Raw genomic sequence first — 17,200 nt, 5'->3', positions numbered from 1 at the left:
ATGGAGTGAGTTCAGCTGTTGTACTGCAAGCAGTTCACAGAAAAAAAACAGTAGGACACGTCTGTCAAGAGAGCAGAGCCTTCAGTTGGCATGTGGGAGGACTAGGGCTGCGTACTGTGGCTCGCTGTACTTGGGTGCTCACAGACAGCAATTTCAAACCTGGCAAGTCGGCATAACCAGATGCACTCTGTCAATAACAGTCCATGAACTGGGGACCAAGAGTCACAACACCTGCCCAAAATCGACAGATCATTTTGTAGCATCTTTGTGATGTCAATTGTTAAACAGCAGAATAGAAAGTCACTGGACCTGCTCTAAAACACAGTTTGTCATTTTTCATCTACTGAATTTTATTCAAATACAAGTGATATGTTTCTTTTTATGCTCAGTATATTTTTAGTTTAATTTTGTTGAAACTTGGCATGGGCATTCCTAAGCACACATCCTTGGGTCTAGTTCATGGGGACCTACTTTTGGCCTTTGATTTGGTTGGGATAATGAAGGCCCCATCAACTGCTCCCCTAGATTTTATGGAACTTCACATGGACATTTTTTACATAAAGCTAAATGCATGCAGTACTGTGACTGTAGATCATGGTGACCTGCCTTTTTTATTGTACCAAATCATGCTGTGCATTTCTTATCTTTGGATATGTCACAAGCACACCTTGTTTTAAACCAGGTCACATAGGTTCTTGCTTTGTGTTGTGCAAAACATTCTAACCTAAGGAAAGACATTGTTCTAATCCCACAGTTAGTTGTGTAGAAACTGGGCATCCACCTGTGGACATACAGAAAGTAATTGAGTTGTTTAACTGCAGTTTTGGTCTCGATGGACCCAGTGAAAGCAGTGTCATTCACGTTGAAAATTGCTCAGCAAAGACCATTTTAATACGCATTTCGGTTGACAGTGTCCTTTTTTATATTTAATCTGAATGGCAGATATGTTTGGCTGCGGATTATTTCTTTCAGAATTGTTTAATTTTAATTTGAATTGGGGGAGGAGGGGTGTAAATGAGTGGTTTAATCTCGTTGTAAATTAAGGCAGGGCAAAGCTTGCCACAATATGACTGCTCTGATTGGCATCAACTGAATGTTTAATAGCAGGACTGGTAATTGGAAATAGCATGTAGCCCCACCGTGGTAATACATCAAGAAGCTTCATTAAACCCCCTGTGGAACAAGCACATCCTGTGTGTTTAAGCATAGAGTGGTGTGAAATCTCTTCTCACTGTGCTGAGCAAATAAACCTGGAACTGGCCCCTCCAGAAAAAAAGAATGCCGTTCTAGGACTGCCACCTATGGCTGCTGTGTTACTGCGTTGAGAAAAACTTGTATTCACCATACCATTACCAAAGGGGCTACTCACCATGTCCTTTTTTTATTTTTTTACTATTTTTTTTTTTTTTTTAACTAACCTACTTGTAGCAATAATAATTTGTGTTTTGTTTTTTGGGGCATTTTTGTTTTGTTTTGTTTTTTTTTTAAACCAGAATAGTAGAAATGTACTACATTGAATATCCACACAAGCCTTGGCAGCCCTGCAAGGACCATGCTAATCGCTAGTAGACTGTACTTGACAAGACCAAAACTGAGTTCTGCTTCTCAAACCTCGCTACTTCATTGTATCGCGGTAGTCATGAGTCATACTGTAGTTGGTCCCCTTATATGTGTTCTGCCTTAGAATGAGAATGACGTACGTCATTATGGGGAGAATTGCAGCCATACCATCATATTTCTGGCATTGTACTGCACAGGGTGGCACACCAATGAAGCACTGTACACTGTACACTAAGTGGGTCCTGATGCAGGTCTTTGCATACCTGCAGGTTATGTCACAGCTGTTTAAAGAGAGAGAACTTGAACCTGGGTCCATTTGGATTGAGACACTGGGTCCTAAATCAGAGTTTATATATAAGTGTTGCCTTGACTTTTTGTTAAAGTTAAATTTAAGGTTAAGTCAGAAGTTAAAAGGAAGGTAATTGTCGGTTTCTCCTGTGTAAAGTGAACGGCACCACTTAACTGTCACTGAAAGCCTAATTTGTTGTGTCCTCGTTCATGCTCTACAGTCAGGTTAATAAAGCTTCACACATTAATGTTCGAGTGTCGTATAATGCAGCAGTTTTTGTCAGTGGGGTTCTTTTGAAGTGCACGGAGCAGATGGTGTTGGTTCACTGCTTGTACTCCATTGTACAGCTTAAGATTTGAATGGATATGTTACTGGGTGTACTTGCTTAAGATTTACGTCTCCTGTATTTCAGGTAAACGGCACAGAAGCAGACTATGAATACGAGGAGATCACACTTGAAAGGGTAAGAAGAATATTATTTTAAATACTGATCCTGCTTACCCTTGTTTTGAAATGTGTTATTGTTCCAAATCCTAAAATATTACTGTTGCAGAGTGAATGTAGCTTGCCTTAACCTACCTCCCTCCCTCACTGGCAACATCCAAAGTTCTCGTTTACCGACTGATTTTAATTTACGGCTGTTAGAGCCGCTTGTGCTGCAACCAGTGCTGTTTTTGAGCTCGCACTGGAGTCTGGGTGCTGAGATTTCTGGCACATGTCTGATTATTTTTAGTATGTACAAAACACATTTAAACAGGGTGAGTGCTGGGATTGACTGCCACAGCGACAACACTGTAAGGGTAAATGAAGTTCACTCAAACTGTTTTTAAGTCAGACCGTAATCTCTGTTTAAAAAAACATTTAAATTGGATAGAGATTAATATAGGGGTCTGCTTCAAAGAAAGTTAAAAAGCTCTAGAAATGCTAGGTGCTAATAGAACATCACGTGAACAGAAAGTGGCAGTTTTTTTCTCATAACTTCATCCAGTACATCTCACACACACACACACACACACACACACACACACACACATATATATATATATAATGTGTGTAATATATTGATTCGTCCATTTACAAAATAATCCATATGTTTGATTTATATGTAGTAGTTTATGCTGTTTTACAGAAAATATCAGTAAACTATACTTTGCTGCATTGTACAGTTCATGTTGCAAACCAATAGTTATGATAATTTCTAATGAAATCTAGAGATATGTTATTCGATATTTAACCATTCTTTTCTTTTTTAGGGAAATTCAGGTCTTGGTTTTAGTATCGCAGGTGGTACAGATAATCCCCATATTGGAGATGACCCGAGTATCTTCATTACAAAAATCATAGCAGGAGGTGCAGCTGCACAGGACGGGAGACTTCGGTACGTCTGCTGCTGTTCATCTGCTGCTGGCTTCGCTAGATCAGACGTTAAAGACACTAGCTGCACTTAGTCAAGCAATGCCAGAAATGAATGCCATGGTGAATTGTATGGTTATTAAAAAAAAAAAAAGTTCTTAATCTGTTATTTGTTTCTAACAGAATAGAAATATGACTTGTTTTCCTACTACCAAAGTATGACAGTGACAAATTCAAATTGCATGGCACAGAACATGTACAACACACTCCTTGTCAGTTTACTGTTGACTACAAAAACATTGGGTCTCAGCTGGCCTCCCAAATGATAATATAAGAGGGATATGACAGCTGAGCACAGTCTGGGTGAGAGCTTTTCCGCTGGGTGACAGTTATCCACCTCTTCTGTTAAAACACTGTTGCTGTGTTTATGTACTGAAAAGAAAACAACCAGTTAATTCATAGCTTATAAAAACCTTCCCAAGGCAACTGAGAGTACATTTCATATATAAATCGATACACAGTCAGTACATGGCTTGCTCGTATCTATGGTGTGCTTTGTGTTTTCCTCTGTAGGGTGAATGACAACATATTAAGAGTAAATGATGTGGACGCCAGGGATGTAACCCACAGCAAAGCAGTAGAAGCCTTAAAAGAAGCCGGATCAATCGTCAGACTATACGTGAGAAGAAGAAAGCCGGTGACTGAAAAAATCATGGAACTAAAGCTTGTTAAAGGCCCTAAAGGTTAGTGAGAGGATTGTGCCTCACAGCGTCAAGAAACCGATTGCTTGGGCTCCAGAGTGGCGCCTGCAGGCCAGTCTGTACGCAATTCAGAATTGCGTGGTCCTCCGACACTGTAAGTTCTGGATGTGGCTGCACGGCGGGCTTGCAGAGTGGAAGAAAAACAGACAGCTGACGGCACTTGTTTTGGAGGATGCAAGTTACTTTGGGGGTTGCAGCGGTGCGCCAGATTGAATAATAATTGGACTTTCCAAAATTGGGAGAATTGGAAAATGAACAAAAACAATTGTTCAAAAAAACAAAACAAAAAAAAAAAGATTTCTATGTTCCCTAAAAAAAAAGTATCGTCTCATATTAAGCATCTGCTTTCAAAAGAACATTCTGACCTTTTATGACTAAAAGTAGTTTTTATGTGTTTATACAAATGCAGCACTTAGTGAATTTGGACTAGGACTTGAGAGTATCATACCAGATGATCTACTTTAGCACAACTTCTTCCTGAAGTGCTTACATAAAACTCAGTTTGACCCATATAAAGCTGTGTAAAGCTGACCAGTATAATCCTCAGACAAGCACAGATATATCAACTGTTTATATTAGGAGTCTACGAGTGCAAATAGGAAACTTTTATAGTAAGCAGCACCTTTTGTGAAGTTGTGGAGTACCTCAATATAATACAGATTAAAAGATAGATATATATGCGTTTTTATCACATTTCAGTGGAATTGGTAGCTTGATAGAAACGTGTATCAGAGTGTAGGATAAGAGAGATTCTGAGGGAAAAAAGTATTTTTAAGTAGTTTTACAATTGTATCATTTCAGAACTTTCAAGTACACTTTTTGTGTTTTGTCTCCGCATCATGTGGGAGTATTTTAATATTATTTAAAGAGCTGACTGTAGTTGCAGGTATTTTCATGATACTCTGATGCAGTCCTTGCATTGGTGTGGGTCTTCAACCCAAACACTTTCAGTCACAGTATATGAAGCACTAAATTAGAGGTTCCCATTGCATATCACAATTATATTTTCTTTTAGCATTTTACAGCACATGATCCCAGGTTAACCATAGATAGATTTCACAGTGCTGTAAAATGTTCCAATAAAATCCATCTGTGGCTTATCTTGATGAGGTAGGGGTCGATCAAATCAGCATTTTAGTCTTATGCTTCAAATAGCGGAATGCTGAATTGTTCTAACTGGTGATATTGAGAATGTTTACTATAGAGATTACATATAATTAGTGTGGTTATTGTGTTGATAGCTACAATTCAGGAGTCACAAAGCCTGTACTGCCGCTGTGATTAGAATAAGGAAGCACTGAAATAGCCAATGTTCTCAAGATCTGCTATTTTCAGACTGATGTCAGAATTGCATGTTTGACTCAGTTTTGCCTCCCAGAAATCAAGTCTGTGCTGTATCTAGACTCTCATTTGTAATCTGTAATTAGTTTCTCTGATGGCAATGCACAGCAGTATTGGGAGTCTCGAAATATTTGACACTGGTAGCATGAAGGACAACTCCTAATGACTGTAAATGAGACATTTTAAAGTGTGCTGCAATTAACTGCATGTGCTTTACTGTTTTATGTTGGGTGTACTGTGCAGAGAAGTAAGTCGAATTTGAATCCCCTACAGGTCTCGGCTTCAGCATAGCGGGGGGAGTTGGAAATCAGCATATTCCCGGGGACAATAGCATTTACGTAACCAAAATCATCGAGGGGGGAGCGGCACACAAAGATGGCAGACTGCAAATAGGAGACAAACTACTTGCCGTAAGAGACACACATTTGTTTTAAATAAGTCCTATCCCCTTGGGCTGCCTTGGTTTTTAGGTGCTAGACATTATTTACTGAATATAATAAAAGATACGAGCAAGAGGAGGATATTCAGTCCATCAGTGCTTGTCCTGGTAGCTGATTTATCCCACAACTGTCTGGTGTGATCTTAAAGAACTGCAGTACAGCAGCTTTGCTTGATAACCCATACCACATGCTCACAGTTCACAGCTAAAAAAAAAAAAGGCCTTTTATGCATTGTTCTATGGTGACTCCTCTTAGTTTCTACTGTAACTGCCCTGTGCTGTACTTGAACTATCGACTAAATTCAATCCTTTCCCTCTCCATATCTCATACCTTCAAGCCCTAGGATTAGACTAGTTGCCCTTCCGCAGTTCCTTCCTAAAGCTGCAGTGTCTTTACAGATAATGTTTAGTTGTACTGTATGCTGGACTCTCGGTTTTAACCACGTCAACAAAATGGGTATCACACATCTGCTGCTGATTGGTCGTACATGGTCATCAAATATTTTCAAAACCGCAGAGAGGGTTTTTTGTAGGGCTGTGCATGCTGATGTGAAACACATCCGGTTGAGGCGAAACGTGTTCTCGATGTGTACGTTAACTCCAAGGTTTCCTTTTTTGTTTGTATGTCTTTCTTTCCAGGTGAACGCTGCTGGTCTTGAGGAGGTCAGTCATGAAGACGCCGTGACTGCCTTGAAAAACACCCCTGATGTAGTTTACTTGAAAGTGGTGAAACCCACCAGCGTCTACATGAATGACAGTTACGCACCTTCCGACATCACCAACTGTGAGTCTGACCATCTCTGCCCAACCTTTCTGTTTGCATTTGAACGTATGAAATAGTGGAGTCCACCTTCCAGCAACAAAAATCAAAGCTTTGTTGGATCAGCTAACCATATTGATTCCTAACTGCTTGAGCATTCAGTGATTCATATTTTTGTTTGCTGAGTGTTTATTTATCGCAAGTGTAATGAAAGCTGAGTTACTGGCTATTGGCGAGGGACACGTTGGTGTCTATTCAATCTAACCCAATTTTAACACCTCCACCTTCAAATTTCTAAACCTGATTTTTCGTGAACATCAGTATTTTTATTGTATATAGTACTGTTAATATGTGGGTTATTAACCCCAGATTAATATAAATAGTGTCAGTATTTAGACCAGACACTGTTCAGATCATTTAAATGGACCCCATTTTTTTAGGAGTGTCTTTCAGCACGTCATCTCATTTAGTCATTTTTAAAGTGGAAATAGTTATAAACCCATAACAATAGTGTGATAGGGTCATTCAAAAGGTTTCTTTTAGTTTTGTTTCGTGGTCTAATCAGATCTTCGCTTCTCCTGTCAGGGGACCGTCCATTTCACAAGATGTATTCAAATCATTTCTCCAAAGCGCAATTTGCACCATTTTTTTGTGATCATTTTTAATATTACCAAACTTTTAACCAGTTATGCCAACTTTAAAAAACAAAAAATGTTTAACATGAACATTTATATTTTGCAAACTGCTTTGTAGCAAGAGGACCTTGATCACTGTGGACCATAGCAAAGCCCCAGTATACACTATTATTAGAATAGATCAAGCATGGGAATCGTCCAGCTGTAACCTGTAACAGGGAGATCTGTACAAAGAGAGGCTACGCTGCACAAGATGATTCAACTGTCAGAGAAAAGTTTCCAGATCAAGCCCATGTTGCGTTTGTCCGTCTTTCTAGTTTTAATTAAATTAAATTTAAATTGAATTTCTATCAATAATGTTTATTACAGGGTGAATCAATAACTGTATATCATTCATTGTACTGCTGCCCCTTTTTCCTATTCACCCCCCCCACCAAAAAAAAAAAAAAAAAAAAAAATCAAGGAAATGTAGTATTAAAATAAGTGTCTGTTCTGTGCTAAGATAAAATCTGCTTGTATTTGTTAGATTGCATATGGAATTACAGACTGTGGTTTTAAGCAGGTTTAGGAGATCAGCCAGTGATGGCTTTACTGCTATGGTTTTTAGGAACTAAAATTGTTTGATAATTTCAAAATAAACAGTACCAGGTTCCATTTATCTATTTTGGTATGCCTGCCAGATGGTCATTTTAATGATTTGAGTGAAGTGTCCCTGGTCGCTCCCTGGCATGAAGGAGTTCCATGAATGAGTTCCATGTCTGGGCACAAGCGTAAACACAGCATTGGGGCCTTCGGGGCTAGAGCTTTCTGTGTTTATGTATTTCATACAAGAATGACAAATTACCAGTATACTTAAGCGCAATACAGCCTCATAATTAGCATAGGTATGAAATACATGCTTTTAATCTGTGCTGTAATTTATAATTATTTAGCAAGACTATACAGGACAGTGTTATCATAGTATAAAAGTATTTTGAATTGAAATTAATGTGAATGGAAAAGCTAGCGTATTGCTTAAAGATATTTTAGTATCCATGGTGTATTTGTTTTATATTTAAAATGTACCAAAAGTGTACTCTGTATAGTTTAGTGTGTGCATTGAATTTATACATAATTTTCAAATAGAGTATCATTTCATCCATTCCTTTATACACAAAATCGTCTTGTTTCACAGACCCTGATTAGCACTAATTAAGAGGCAAAATCATGTGGGCAAAGATCTACTGCCATTGTTGAAACATTTGTCTACTCTTTCAAGTTTTACCTAGTGATCAGATTTGTAACCTTCAGCTCTGTTCCTGGCAGTTAATAAAGTAGAATGACAGGTTCATAAAAAAAAATGTAAAAAATCTACGAGTTTCTTTAATGTGGGGGATATGTGACAGGACAAAGAATATTCAGAGAGTGGCAGGATGTCTCTCCCCGCAGGCATCAACCTCTGAACCAGTGTGGGATTCACTTGTTATTCAGTTCCATTTTTAACTGGTTGAGGGGATATACACAACAGAGAAGATAAAATAGCACAGTATGATTTTTTTTTTGGTTTTGTTTGTTTTTACATTCAGTAGGTACAGTTAGCTGTACTTAACTTGTGTTACGCAGTGTAGTTAAAAGAATGTGTTGTTTTTTTTTTTGTTTTTTTTCTTTTTTTTAATCAGATTAGCTCAAACAGCAAACAAAGTAGGACCAGCGTGGTTGTTAATTTGGGCACTTTGGTTCAGCGAGAAACATAATGATTTCATATCCTGAATCCCGAATACTGTCACTAGGGTTTTCATACCGTGGGTTCACAAACCTGCATCATCAAATTTCAATAATATGTAATGTGTTCACAAGGCCTTGAGCAAGTTCTAAACTAGTGGTACGCATAACATGCCAGCACAACATGAACCCTGCTATCTCTAAGTACACTTACCAGTTTGCAAATCCTGACCTATTTGCTAAAGCAGTAGCCACGTACATGATCGCTTTTATTTTATGGCACTGTGAAAGAGGTGTGATTTTAAATGTTTGCCAGGTAAATGTGACTATAGTACCTTCCTGCAGGCCCCCAAAGATCAGTTACTAGTGAACACACTCTGCATATTGTTAGTGTGGACTACCATTATAAACTGAAGTAACATTTCTGAAAATGCTTAAAAGTCCAGTCTGTGAATGTGCTGTGTTGATAAGCTGCTGCTGAAAAAGACACACACGCAGAGGGGAAAACTAGTAGAACATGGATGACACATGTCAGCCACTGCAACCCAGAGGACATGAATGAAGAATGTATAAACATGAAGCAAAGAAGAGATCAAACTGTTGGACACTTAAAGTGCGCAATCTGGTTGGTCTGAGAATATTATAAGAATATTGTGTGCAGAAGGTTGAGGCATTATTAGTGCATGAATTCAAGTTGTTTTATTCTCTTAAGGGACTGGTGAACGCTTGCACCGAAGAGTTCATCTGCTATCCACACGCCCTACAAGGTGCTGTCTGATTATGTCGACAGGACATGTTGTCATGGTGGTTTTGACTCTCAAGCACTATTAAAGAATACACTTTTAAAACAGTTTCATTTTACCTATCCTGTCACTCTTTTATAGTGATCCAGATCATTCTGAACTATATTTAACCAATACTGATGCAATGATTTTTCTCTAGAAATGTATTTCCCTTCACTTTGGAGGAGAAAACATGTATTTAATTAAATAAATACAAAAATGGAGTGTGAAGTTGTATACCATGTGCTGGATGATCAGAATATTCATTGTGGGCAATCACAGCACAGGGATTACCAGGCATAGTGCTGGATAATAGTGTTCAGAACAGAAATATTATGTAAATGCAGTTAGTGACAGTGGGCACAGAAGTTTGGTGAGATTAAGCAGCTTTGGATTTTCTCTGTAGTTTGTATAAACCGTAGTAAGGCTCTTTTAAAATTGACACAGGCATGGAATGAATGGACTTAAAATAGTTCTAGACCATATTTTAGTAAAACTTGACATTTCAACTAGAAATCTTCAGTGCACTACAAACAACATTCTTGCAATCAAGGTCAGCTATGGATTTTAGGGTTTTTTTTTGTTTTTGTTTTTTTTAATAGCACAGCACAAATTTTTGATAGTAACAAAAGAAGCTTTTAATTTCTCTCCTAATATTATATTACAAAACAGTTATCTAATGGCGTCAAAATACATTGAAGGCCAGCAGTTAAATATTATTGCAATTTCTTTTTAATTAAAGAGGCTTGCTTTAAATTGAGTCAGCTACCGTATAAGTGGAATTTCTTAGCTAGTTTACAAGATAAAATGAACAGAGTACGTAATTGGTTAACTGCTAAATGATTTTGGTAAAACCTCATCGCAATTATTTTCTTTGTGAGAGCAAAACAAAAACCATTATTTTTTAACCTGAGTGGTGGTTAGCAACGTTCTACCTGCAGCTGTACTTGGGTTTCACAATCACAGTTTTGAAAGAAACTCATGTTCGAGCAAACGTGTGTCTTTTTCAAAGGAATGTCAGAGAAAGCTCCGTTTTAAATGCCTTCAATTAGTTTGTTACCGTTTAACTTCCTAGGTCATGTCACCTCAGCTGTCTCATCACAGTCAAAGCAAGTCACTGGCTGTACTGTTAACAGGAAAGAGAATTCCACTGTCCAGGTGAAACGACCAAGGACCTGTGAGGATAACAGACTACCTGCTTTCTTAAAGTAGTGCATCACTTTTTTTAAATAAAAATGCTGTACTTGCAGTATGAGTGTGCTGTAACATTGGCGTCTTTCTAAACTGCCTATGTAATGTGATACCTTTATAACAAATTGCACCACAGGTATGATTATGGAATAAGTTCATTAGCCCGAACCGCTTTGCCTAATTTCTAAAGCATACTGTGTACCTCCAGTATTAACATACTTCCTGCACACAGATGCTGCTGGGTTAAATGTGTGAAGGACGAAAGAGATTTGAATCTTGGGCTAATCCATGCAGCAATAAAACAAAGTAGCGAAACATTAACATGGGTAATAGCGATTGCACATTTGCTTGGAGTTGATGTGATGGGAAAGTCATTTTGTAAAATGTTTTTAAAGATGGGAAACTTGGGCTGAAAAAAAAACAACAGCATTGCATGTGTGTCTGGTCAGGGATACGGAAGAAAAACAAAAATGTCACTTGTGAGAAATGTAGACTGGGGGGAGGTCCTGTGACAGCTCCTTTTGGTCTTCCTTTCACCCTGGTTGGTCAGATCTAATGGTCATAAATAAATGGTTTTGAAGAGTTGATTTTGTTACATTATTTGAAGCTCCATTAATTTCCAGCCATAAGATTTCAATAGGTTAAACATTAGGCCTATTCAGAAAGTAAGCATTGGATTTTCCCTTTTAGTCCTTTGCCTCAATGACACCAGTTGACCAACCAACAGTGATGTATGCTATGCATTAAATTAATTTAAAATAAATACACAGAATTGTTTTTATTGTTCTTCTTTTTAAATCATCTCCCTGTTGCAAGTCAGTTTCACTCACGGTGGGCAAAACGGTAAATCTGATTGACTTGATTGAGAGCTGAGGATAGGTGCTCAGTTGGAAGGTGCTTCAGTATCTGCTATGAATACAAACTTGCAATTTTAATGGCAAATGTCCAGTTTTGTTTATTTTGCTTTTTTTCCCTCAGCCTATTCACAGCACATGGATAACCATATCAGTCCGCCCAACTACTTGGGACAACCATTACCACCGGCAACCCCCGGCAGATATTCGCCTGTCTCAAAGGCAATTGTGGGAGACGAGGAGATTACAAGGTAAGGTCATGGCATGTAAGTACATGGAGAAATATCAATACCGGGGTTTAAGGCAAGCAGTTCTTCTGCTGTGTATTTCATCACACAAAACATTGTATAGTTTGAAATGCACTTGAATAGCCAACTTAAATATCCTATATGTTAGTCCCTGCTAGGAGACTAGAATTTGGACTAATAATTTCCCAGAAGTTAAAAAGCAGATCACAGCCATGAAAAGGGTTTTTCGTCATTGTTCGAGCTGGAAAAGCTTCTCTTCTTTATTCTGACCTGGTGATGTCTCCAGACACTTCATATAATGTAATCAATACAATGTAAGGTTTACGGTTGTCAATACGTTTTCATAGGGCTGTAAATTTAAATCAAGGTATGCCAAGAGCCTTTTAAAATGTGCAGTGTATGAATCAGTCAGGTCATAGTTATTTACTAATGATCTGATGTAGTGGACTGATTGTTTAATTATTGCTAATTACTTAGCCTAGGTTGAGTCGAAACTTGACATCTTGTGGCTGTAGGACTAAATTACAGAGGAGAAGACCTTGATCAAATCTTATGTGAAATTTTCAAGGTGTGTTTTTTGCACATTTCTTACATAGTCCTCACAGTTGAACAACTTCTATATCGTCCCAGGTATTTTTTTTTTTAAATGGCTTGCTCTTGCCAGGGGTGCACCAGTGCACCTGTCCCACTGCCACAGCCATGTATTACAAAACCCAATTGCACTTCATCATCCTAAACACATACCATTTTCAACCTGTTTTTAAAATCAAATGTTTGGTATTCTAAAAACTGAAAAGTAATGAAAAGCAGACACTGTGTACTGTCCCAGCTTGGTTTGTAAATCGTTCGAAATTCTTTGAGAACAAGTTGAAGTGGGCGATTCTCCTGGTTCATGAGGTGTGAAATGGCCATTAGCTTTTTTTGGAGGAAGAAACATCTGTTCCTGCAGCCCCTTGAAGGAAGCAATCATTATTTTCCAGCAGTTTGTTAAAAAGCATTATGTAATAAAACTGTATACTCTTGTCATTTCAGTAAACAAATGCTGAAGTAATAGCGGAGCAGTTTTAGTAAGCACATGTATATTACACCTGTAGGGATCAAATTATATATACATTTATTTACACACACACACAATGCCTTGCAAAAGTATTCAGTAATGGCTTCCTTCTTCTCTGCCATATAGGCTACTTTTGTGAAGTAAGACAGGTGTTTTTTTTTTTCTGAAATCATGAGAACCACTAATATTGCACACAGACAGGTCATTCAACTAATTGTGTGGCTCGTTAAGGCCACTTAGTGCACCTGAAATTTTTTTAGATTTGCCACAGCAAAGGGTTTGAATACTTCTGCAAACGTGACTTTTCCATTTGTATTTCATATTAATTATCTATTTACTTATTTGTTTTTGCTTTGAATGTGTGGAGTAGGTTGTGTATATAACTCATGTTAATTCCTACTTCAAAGTGTCATGACTGCAAGCTTTAAAGCAACAAAATGTGAAAACTGAGGGTCTGAATACTTTTGCAAGGCACTATATATATATATATATATATATATATATATATATATATATATATATATATATATATAATATACACACACAGTACTGTGCAAAAGTTTTAGGCAGGTGTGAAAAAATGCTGTAAAGTAAGAATGCTTTCAAAAATAGACATGTTAATAGATTATATTTATCAATTAACTAAATGCAAAGTGAGTGAACAGAAGAAAAATCTAAATCAAATCCATATTTGGTGTGACCACCCTTTGCCTTCAAAACAGCATCAGTTCTTCTAGGTACACTTGCACAAAGTCAGGGATTTTGTAGGCATATAGTCAGGTGTATGATTAAACAATTATACCAAACAGGTGCTAATGATCATCAATTCAATATGTAGGTTGAAACACAATCATTAACTGAAACAGAAACAGCTGTGTAGGAGGAATAAAACTGGGTGAGGAACAGCCAAACTCAGCTAACAAGGTGAGGTTGCTGAAGACAGTTTACTGTCAAAAGTCATACACCATGGCAAGACTGAGCACAGCAACAAGACACAAGGTAGTTATACTGCATCAGCAAGGTCTCTCCCAGGCAGAAATTTCAAGGCAGACAGGGGTTTCCAGATGTGCTGTCCAAGCTCTTTTGAAGAAGCACAAAGAAACGGGCAACGTTGAGGACCGTAGACGCAGTGGTTGGCCAAGGAAACTTACTGCAGCAGATGAAAGACACATCATGCTTACTTCCCTTCGCAATCGGAAGATGTCCAGCAATGCCATCAGCTCAGAATTGGCAGAAAACAGTGGGACCCTGGTATACCCATCTACTGTCCGGAGAAGTCTGGTCAGAAGTGGCCTTCATGGAAGACTTGCAGCCAAAAAGCCATACCTCTGACGTGGAAACAAGGACAAGCGACTCAACTATGCACTAAAACGCAGGAACTGGGGTACAGAAAAATGGCAGCAGGTGCTCTGGACTGTTGAGTCAAAATTTGAAATATTTGGCTGTAGCAGAAGGCAGTTTGTTCGCCGAAGGGCTGGAGAGCGGACAACGAATGAATGTCTGCAGGTAACAGTGAAGCATGGTGGAGGTTCCTTGCAAGTTTGGGGCTGGATTTCTGCAAATGGAGTTGGGGATTTGGTCAGAATTAATGGTCTCCTCAATGCTGAGAAGTACAGGCAGATACTTATCCATCATGCAATACCATCAGGGAGGCATCTGATTGACCCCAAATTTATTCTCCAGCATGACAATGACCCCAAACATACAACGAAAGTCATTAAGAACTATCTTCAGCGTAAAGAAGAACAAGGAGTCCTGGAAGTGATGGTATGGCCCCCGCAGAGCCCTGATCTCAACATCATTGAGTCTGTCTGGGATTACATGAAGAGAGAGAAGCAACTGAGGCTGCCTAAATCCACAGAAGAACTGTGGTTAGTTCTCCAAGATGTTTGGGCCAACCTACTTGCCAAGTTCCTTCAAAAATTGTGTGCAAGTGTACCTAGAAGAATTGATGCTGTTTTGAAGGCAAAGGGTGGTCACACCAAATATTGATTTGATGTAGATTTTTCTTCTGTTCGCTCACTTTGCATTTAGTTGATTGATAAATATAATCTATTAACATGTCTATTTTTGAAAGCATTCTTACTTTACAGCATTTTTTCACACCTGCCTAAAACTTTGCACAGTATTGTGTGTGTGTGTGTGTGTATATATATATATATATATATATATATATATATATATATATATATATATATATATATATATATATATATATTTGTTTTTGTGGAAATCTTTTTTTTTTCTTCTCCACTCCCATCTTATTCAAACTTGCAGATAGAATGTAAACACTATTGTAACTTTTACCCTTGTTCGTTAGTGTTGTAGAGTATACAGTCTGTATAGCCTAATTAATTGTTTTACACTGTATCTTGCCAAAACGTACCAGCTGAGACTCTTTAATTTGCCTGGGGTTTTTTTTCTTCCCTTATCCTGTGGGGAGCCTGTCTGAGCTGCATGCTCTGGATCTGCTAGGGACCTCTGAGATTGACTCCATGACACTCTTTCTGTAACTAATGCGAGTCAAAGCTGCTGTCAGTTATTCCATTCTGAGAGGACCTCTTCAGGCTCCCTGGAGAATCTCCCCTCTGCCTAAGAGCTCTGAAACTGACAGATAAAGTTATTAAAGATTTATTATGGTTAATTTTCTCTGGTGATAGCTGTATTGTTTCCAATGAGAAATCTACAGTACTCACTTGCAGCAGAGTTCTTTCTTATGTGTGCTTCTTCTGTGTTGTTCCTATCCAATTATGGGGTAGAATCAGACTCCTCTCAGAATAGCTTGGGGTAGAATAAGACTCCTCTCAGAATTGGCTGGGGTAGAATCAGACTGCAGGGAAGAGACTCGACTGTCTTTTCACAGTGTGGATTAATCGGTGGAAGAATGGAACTTTACTACTGCTCGTGGGGCATGTCCCTGACCACAGAGAAGACTGTGTACATAAAATCTACTCATCCAACTGTGACAAAACCTAGTAGCGATGTGTTCTATAGCACACTTTTAATTGTGTGAATCTGAGAATGTAATGAGCCTCTTTCCGGTGCTTTTAGAGTAAGGTGGCGCCTGTCTGTTCACGTGTGCATGTGCCACATGTTTATTAGTTGAGCTGGAGATTACCAAGTTTTTGAGTATCGTAATCTTTATGAAGGCTCCTGCCCACACATATTTTGTCACTCTGTTTTCTTGCTACCAATAGCAGTAATTTTTACATTTACAACCATGCAGGGAGATGCATTGTACTTGCATACTTTTGACTAATAAAAACATATTCTAACTTTGTTTTCACAACTTACTCAGGTATAATGTGCAACCTCTAGTCCTATTAAGTCAGTTCCCTAACTGAAGAGATTAAATTAATATCTTATCTTTGGAGGAGAGTTAAAACTGAGGTCCTGTTGGAAGTGACTGCTGCAGCAGCAGTTCTTGAGGCATAGTTCACTCCTAGTCTCCAAGTCACTTGGGATAAAAGTGACTGCTGAATGGCTAATTTAATAATAATGATAAAAAGGTAAGAACAACTTAGGATATACCATTACTGTTACAGAGATATTTATTCACCTGCTACAGTACAAAACAAAAATCCACATTTTCACTTGGTTGATCCCTGACATCTCCCTGTCCCAGACTCATCTGCAGCTTTGCAATAATTGCACTTTGGGGAATAATACCAATTACCCACCCCCAAGGAAATGGCTGCTTTCTGTTTATTTGAATACATTTACATTTCATTATTTTATCTTGCCCTGCTACAGCACACTCCTTCATTTGCTTGCATTCGGAAACTGCGGTGTTTGAAGGAAATTGGATTAAATCACAGTAGAGCAGTCGGCATTGGAACTTCAAAAAGAAACATTAAAAAACTTGTTGCAAAAGTGATAAACAAACTCAGCCACACTGCACTTCAGTTTGTATCTGTTAAAACCCGGCAATGTTCAATGTTCCTTTCAATAAGTGTCGAATACTAATGCGTTATGACAGAGACAGAATGATTCTTGGTGATAAATCTCCCTCCTGACCTGTAAGGGAAAAGGAAACTGAGTGCCCTGGACTGGATGGCCAGACAATTCATTCCCAGATTGATATATAAGGGGATGTAGTGAGGTGATCTGTTTGTTTGTTATGGGGGGGTGTTATTAGATGGCTAACACTATCCGGAGCTGTCGCTACAGGCCAGCACAAAACCCGGACAACGCTGCACTTGAGTCACGGTTAATTGTATTTGCACCAC

At 38.4% G+C, this 17,200-nt stretch overlaps 1 protein-coding gene across 33 annotated transcripts in view; it reads left to right on the top strand.

The window, feature by feature from the left end:
* The window catches only part of LOC121327141 (disks large homolog 1-like), a 187,648-nt gene that overhangs the window by 127,729 nt on the left and 42,719 nt on the right, over positions 1-17,200 (top strand). For all 33 annotated transcript variants that reach the window (XM_041270955.1, XM_041270969.1, XM_041270967.1 and 30 more), the window contains 6 exons: positions 2,262-2,312; positions 3,103-3,227; positions 3,776-3,945; positions 5,578-5,714; positions 6,383-6,527; positions 11,791-11,917. In XM_041270955.1, the coding sequence (XP_041126889.1) occupies positions 2,262-2,312; positions 3,103-3,227; positions 3,776-3,945; positions 5,578-5,714; positions 6,383-6,527; positions 11,791-11,917 (755 nt within the window). The remainder of the gene's footprint in view (positions 1-2,261; positions 2,313-3,102; positions 3,228-3,775; positions 3,946-5,577; positions 5,715-6,382; positions 6,528-11,790; positions 11,918-17,200) is intronic.

The sequence above is a fragment of the Polyodon spathula genome, chromosome 14 (assembly GCF_017654505.1).
Source record: "Polyodon spathula isolate WHYD16114869_AA chromosome 14, ASM1765450v1, whole genome shotgun sequence".
Lineage (NCBI taxonomy): Eukaryota > Metazoa > Chordata > Actinopteri > Acipenseriformes > Polyodontidae > Polyodon > Polyodon spathula.
The sequence above is the reverse complement of the archived record's forward strand: the minus strand, read 5'-3'. Positions and strand labels throughout refer to the sequence as shown.